Source organism: Dermacentor andersoni, chromosome 3 (genome assembly GCF_023375885.2).
Source record: "Dermacentor andersoni chromosome 3, qqDerAnde1_hic_scaffold, whole genome shotgun sequence".
Taxonomy (NCBI): domain Eukaryota; kingdom Metazoa; phylum Arthropoda; class Arachnida; order Ixodida; family Ixodidae; genus Dermacentor; species Dermacentor andersoni.
The window spans coordinates 41461091-41467090 of record NC_092816.1 but is presented as its reverse complement, the minus strand read 5'-3'; the positions used below and the strand labels follow the sequence as shown (position 1 = coordinate 41467090).

Below are 6000 nucleotides of genomic sequence, written 5' to 3'. Positions count from 1 at the left end.
TTCGTATTCGACTCTATTTTATTGTGGAAAATGCATTTTCCACACAATTATACAGCCAAGCGTCATCACTAAGATGTGCGTAAATTGCAATAGCGATTTGGCGGTCCGAAAAAAATTATAATGTATAAAAACTAAGGTCCGCTTTGTATACATATATATCAGGTGCAATACCACCGGAGCCTGAAAACATAAGCGCAAACAACTATGGTCCTAACTGGCCAAGAGGCTAGCTGGTCGTAATCATTTCCCTAGGGAAGTGGCCTGTGTCGCCAAGTGACCGCACGGACACTCGCCCAGAGGGAGGTATCCTCACAACAGAGATGCTGCAGTTGGCCAGAGAGATGCGTGACCATGCCTCAGGAGGAAACTGCAGTGCCCTGCGCACAAAAGCAAAGACGCACATATCTTTGGCATTGGTGGTCATAGTGAGAGAGAGAGAAAGCTTATAACGGTGTCACACGGCGCGCTATTGATCGTGAGCAAGCCCGATCCGGATCAAATTTCTTGGTCGCGATTGCCTCCCTTGCACAGCTGCAGAAAGGAACGAGCTGCGACCGAGAAATTTGATCCAGGTCAGGCTTCATCACGATCAAAAGTGCATCGTGTAACACCTGTATTAGACGTCAGCCTGAATGAAACATCTGACTAAAGGCTTTCTCGCATGGCGCGATTGGGGCGAAAAAAATCGTTCTGCCGTGCACGTCGCAGAGCGATTTTCGCTCACAGCTTTCACATGCGTTTGCGGCAGCGCGATATCCGTCGCAGCGATGCGCAAGGTTGCCTCCTGCTCACAAAGTATCCATGCCTGCATCGTTAAATAAAATCTACATGGAAACTAGTCAAATATTCGAATTTTCCTATTTTTATTCGATAATAGAATAGGTACACCATTTTTTAACGTTTAAAAGCGTTGAGACTTTACCACAGCTTGAAGATATGGTGAGTGAGGCGCTGCACAACACAGCAAGTATGGCGTGCGGCTTGCGCGGCGTCGGTGGGGTGGTTCCGTTTAGTACACTCTAGTTTCATTGTTACTATGGAAGCCGCAACTTTTTTTACTGGATGAGTATTTGCTTTTGCAGAAGAACAAACTACTGTTGAGTGTGCATGCATATAAGCAGCTGGCGCAATTTGTAGGGATGAAGAGGTTGACGACGGCGGCAATCAAGTGGGTACGTGCCTCATGTTGAGCAGCGTCCTTCTCCCGACCTGGATAGCGTGCAGCTTCTCCTTTCAAACGAATTGTGTAAGCGAAAGAAAAAAATGTATGAAGCTCCTAAGCCGCAAACGCTGGTGGGTACGCCCTAAACATAGCTAGAACTGACGCACGACATTGCTCCACAGAGCTACCAACGCGCGGTGAAACACACGTCGCCCCTCCCACATCGTGCCGATCGCTGCGACTGAGCGACGGCGCGACCAACTTGTTGGAATCCAGTCGCGGAGAGCCCACGACGTCGCGGCGGTCGCTGAGCGACGGAATTCGCTGTGTCCCTGACTGAAAATTGCGGCAAGTGAAACAGCCTTAACACTGGGGAAGAGAAATTGATTTCTGGGGTTGTACACGCCAAAACCACGATCTGATTGTGAGGCATGCCGTAGTGAGGAAATCCGGATTACTTCTGACCACCTGGGGATCCTTAATGTGTGCCCAATGTGCTGTACACGGTTGTTTTCGCATTTCACCTCCATCAAAATGTAGCCGCCGTAGAAAGGATTTGCTCCTGCACGTTCTGGCTTCGTAGCGCAATGCCACAGCCACTATGCCACCACACTGGCTAAGAGAAATGGGAGTAAGAAGAGAAAGAAAACTCACTGCTTGGCTATTCGGTACATCATTCGAGCTTAAGAATGATGCAAAAAATTTATAGCACAAGCATGATGGACAGGAAAGGTCCTATAACACAGACATGACCCTGTCCATCATTTCTGTACCATAAACATGTTGCACAATTCTTAAGCTGGAATGAGAGAAAAGTGTTAACAATAAGGATGAAAATGGTGCATTTTAAACTTGAAAAGCAAAGAATCTTCAAAGCCTCAAATTCAGACCACTCTCCATATTCCACTCAATAATATTTCATCATCACCATCATCAGCCTGGCTACGCCCAATGCAGGGCAAAGGCCTCTCCCAAACTACCCCGGTGCTAATTGTGGCCATGTTGACCCTGCAAACTTCTTGGTCTCATCCACCCACCTAACTTTCTGCCGCCCCCTGCTACACTTCCCTTCTCTTGGAATCCAGTCCGTAACCCTTAACGACCATCGGTTATCTTCCCTCCTCATTACATGTCCTGCCCATGCCCATTTCTTTTTCTTGATTTCAACTAAGATGTCATTAACTTGCGTTTGTTCCCTCACCCAATCTGCTCTTTTCTTATCTCTTAACGTTACACCCATCATTCTTCTTTCCATAGTTCGTTGCATCATCCTCAATTTATGTAGAACCCTTTTCGTAAGCCTCCAGGTTTCTGCCCTGTAGGCGAGTACTGGTAAGAGACACCTGTTATACACTTTTCTTTTGAGGGATAATGGCAACCTGCTGTTCACGATCTGAGAATTCCTGCCAAACGCACCCCAGCCCATTCTTATTCTTCCGATTATTTAAGGACATTTAGGGGTGTGTGAACAGTGATTTTTGAGACCGAACCGAATACGAATTGAATAGTGCCAAAACAGAATTGAATCAAATACCGAATAGTTTTCGGATAATGAACTGCTGTTATCACAGTAATTATAAAATGCTGTTCACATCCTAGTATTCTTAATGTTAGCAAGTTTCTGTCATTACATAGTATGTTATGAAGCGTCGTTTGCCCACTATGCATCTTGTATGGAGGCCTACGTATCCCTATGGGTAACGTGTCACGCTGTTCACACTACAGACATGATTTGCGAACGAAATTCCATCTGATCAGTTTCTTAAATGCGTAAGCATTTCTGTGCTTACCCAACAAGAAAACCATCCCTCCGTCAGTCCCTAAGAGAATCGCTTTCGAGCTAGCGACGGCAGCAGCAAGCGGATTCACCTTCGTGCAGCCTCTTGCTTCAACGCCAACAAAGTGGCGAGAAGACAGCACTCGCGGAGCTCTCAGCACACGCCTCACTCTGCCACTTCTGCAGATCGCTTTCAAGATATAGGTGCACACGCCTCTCTTCAAGGCTAGGTAAGCGGCGAAAACACAGCGTGGGAAGCTGTCAGCAGTCAGCACTCTTTGTCAGCATCGCAGATCGCTTTCAAGATGGGGGCCCGCGCCGCTGCGCTATACGCAGCCAGTGCCGGAGTACGGTTTGCCACGGTTGATAATGGTTCGATGCGGATGGGCAAGGCGCTAAAGAGCGATAACGGCTTATAATGATCGGAAAGTCATCAGTGCACATTGCGCTGCTGTCCGCATCGGTTGGTATTGCTGCAACGCTGTCGTTTATACTGGTCGGATCAAGTTTCATAAAACTGATAATGACACTGGGCTACGTGGAGATGAACAAATGGCACAATGCTTACGCTTACTTAGAAAACTCCCAGAGGAGTCTATGCGAGATTTTTTTTCTCAGTTTCAATTCTTCCTTATTGCTCATGCAGGTACCAATTACACACATTTAAACTACTATAACGATTAGATATCCTAACTTCACAAATTACGCATTTTTGTGCAAATACAAAGCATTAAACTTTTCACATGACAGCCAGCTTTTGCTGGGGTGCTCGCCAAAGAACTAAAAAACAAAAATTAAAGCAAGGCATTAAACAGAAATGGAGAATAAAGAGCAAACAAGTAGTTTCTTCACATGCACATGACTCTCGAGAGAGTGTGAATAATTACTTTATAGCCTTTCGCATATGGCTGCCTAAGGGACATAAGCCAGCCCCACTTCACAAGTTCTCATGTTTTATGTCTATACTTTCCCCGCAGGGTTGAAAATTTTTTTTGCTTTTGCTCCAATTTTATGTTCAATGTTAGGTTATGTTACGCTTTGAAATATTCGAAAAGTATTTGAAAAATATTTGCGTTTACGAATAGTGACTATTCGATTCGAAGACCGTATCGAATACGACACTATTCATTTGGTTATTCGAAACTTTCAGATATTCGCAGACCCATTCTTGCATGTTTCTCAAAAATTATTTTTCCAAGTCTTAAAATTTTGGGAGTAGCACTGTGTCCCTGCTACTCATTCAAACCTCTTGATTCTTTTCCTCAGCATAGGGTAGCAAACCGGATCTTCCCCTCTGGTTAACCTCCCTGCCTTTCCCTTTTGATTTCTTTTTTTCATTAATGCTAGAGAATCAGAGAGTGCATAAAAGCTACGATATAGTGTTTTAGGACATTGCAACACTTTGAAAACCTTGTAGAAATCACCAATTAAAATTCACATTTGCAAAGTTGCAACTTTGGGATTTCATAACTTCAGCTAAAGTACACATATAAACATTAAAATGCAAACTTGCACTCTTTGAACATTCAGGAAGATACATGCTTAATTTTAGCTCTATTGGCTGAGCACAATTTTTTGCATGTCACATCCCATATTTATAACACAAAAAATAATTGCAACTTTCTTTAGATCGACTTAGAAAAATCTAATTGCATAGCATTTGGAATCAGCACACAAGATTGAAGATGTCCTGAAAATTTCACGTCTCTAAAACTGTTTTTATCCTGGACCCAGGTCCACCCCTTAAAGATAAATTTGGCTACCAGTGTTGCCTTTTGGATGTAGGCTGTTCCTTTGTTCCCACATCTGTTTGGTAAGGCAGTGGACATGCTCCTGCCATTTACAACAACATATGCCTGTGAACAGGCATTCTCAATACTAACTTATCTGAAAAATAAGCATAGGAATCGGCAAAAATCTAGCAGCTGATGTGAGGCTGGCCTAGAGTGTGAGACTGAGCCTCACATCGATTTATTCATGGAAGCAAAGTGAGTTCAGTTGCATTTTGAAACAAATTTATCACGTCGGTGAACATACATTTGTTTAATGCCCTTGCTTCCGAATTTATTGCATGTAAGTGTAACACGAACTAATGTAAAAAGCGCCCTTGGAAGCGGAAGGTTTCCCTGGCACTTCATGGAGCTTAGCAGGGTTTGCTGGGACCAACATGCTTGAGGAGAACCCCTAGTGTAGGGTAATAAAGACCGGTCATTGTAATTAGCAGATGGTTATATCTGGGATCATTACAAGCAGTCTTAAGCGCACAGCTACCAGTGAACGGCTCATTGAGTGACTGGATTTATGGCTCCACATAAATAAAGAGGCTGTGGTCAGCAACAGACTGCTACAGCCCTTGAGTCACTGCATGGGGTTACAGGTAACCAAAATATATCTGAAAGCGGACGCTAAACAATCACATGCTTCAGGGAAGCATCACACACACACACGCAAACACACACACACCTGCACATCCAATATCGAATGACATTGGCATGGCAAACGATGATCTCGTGAGAGTCCTCCTTTTGACTGGGAGCTGCACGGTAGAAATACTTGCGAAAGCCGGCTTCTATCCGGGCACCATCTGTAAAAAACTGGTAACAAAGGTCAACCCCCTTAGTCAGCTCCAGTAGCTCCAACATGTTTTTATGCAAAAAGGGGAGACATGGGATGAGAAGAGCTAAGTGCACAAGGTTGAGATGCAATAAAGGACTGCAGTAGTGTCACGAAAAATATATCTGAATGACGTGCACAATGAACAGCACAAAGAAAGAGCAAATCAGGCCCTTTTTTTTATCTCAGAACCAAAAACCAAAGAGGACTATCTCCACATTTGTGAAGGACATGTCATTGTGCCAATGGGCTGATCCAGCCATGATAGAATAAATGCAGGTGTACCTACTCAGGCCAGTAGTCAAACAGCCTTTTGCTGGCATTGTGCACAATCCTCCAAGTATTGTGGCAGTTTGTGAGGCTACAACTATGGAGCACAGGTTACAGTGGTGGCCATCACAGTGGAAACGACAAACCAGCACAACCTCCGCATGCACAATTGTAGAGA

General features: G+C 44.4%; 1 protein-coding gene across 2 annotated transcripts in view; it reads right to left on the bottom strand.

Moving 5' to 3' along the window:
* The window catches only part of LOC126517152 (serine/threonine-protein phosphatase PGAM5, mitochondrial-like), a 29032-nt gene continuing 23032 nt past the window's right edge, over nt 1-6000 (bottom strand). For both annotated transcript variants that reach the window (XM_050167049.3, XM_050167048.3), the window contains exons 4-5: nt 5403-5533; nt 1-377 (exon numbers count right to left, since the gene is read on the bottom strand). In XM_050167049.3, the coding sequence (XP_050023006.2) occupies nt 227-377; nt 5403-5533 (282 nt within the window). In that variant the 3' untranslated portion in view covers nt 1-226. The remainder of the gene's footprint in view (nt 378-5402; nt 5534-6000) is intronic.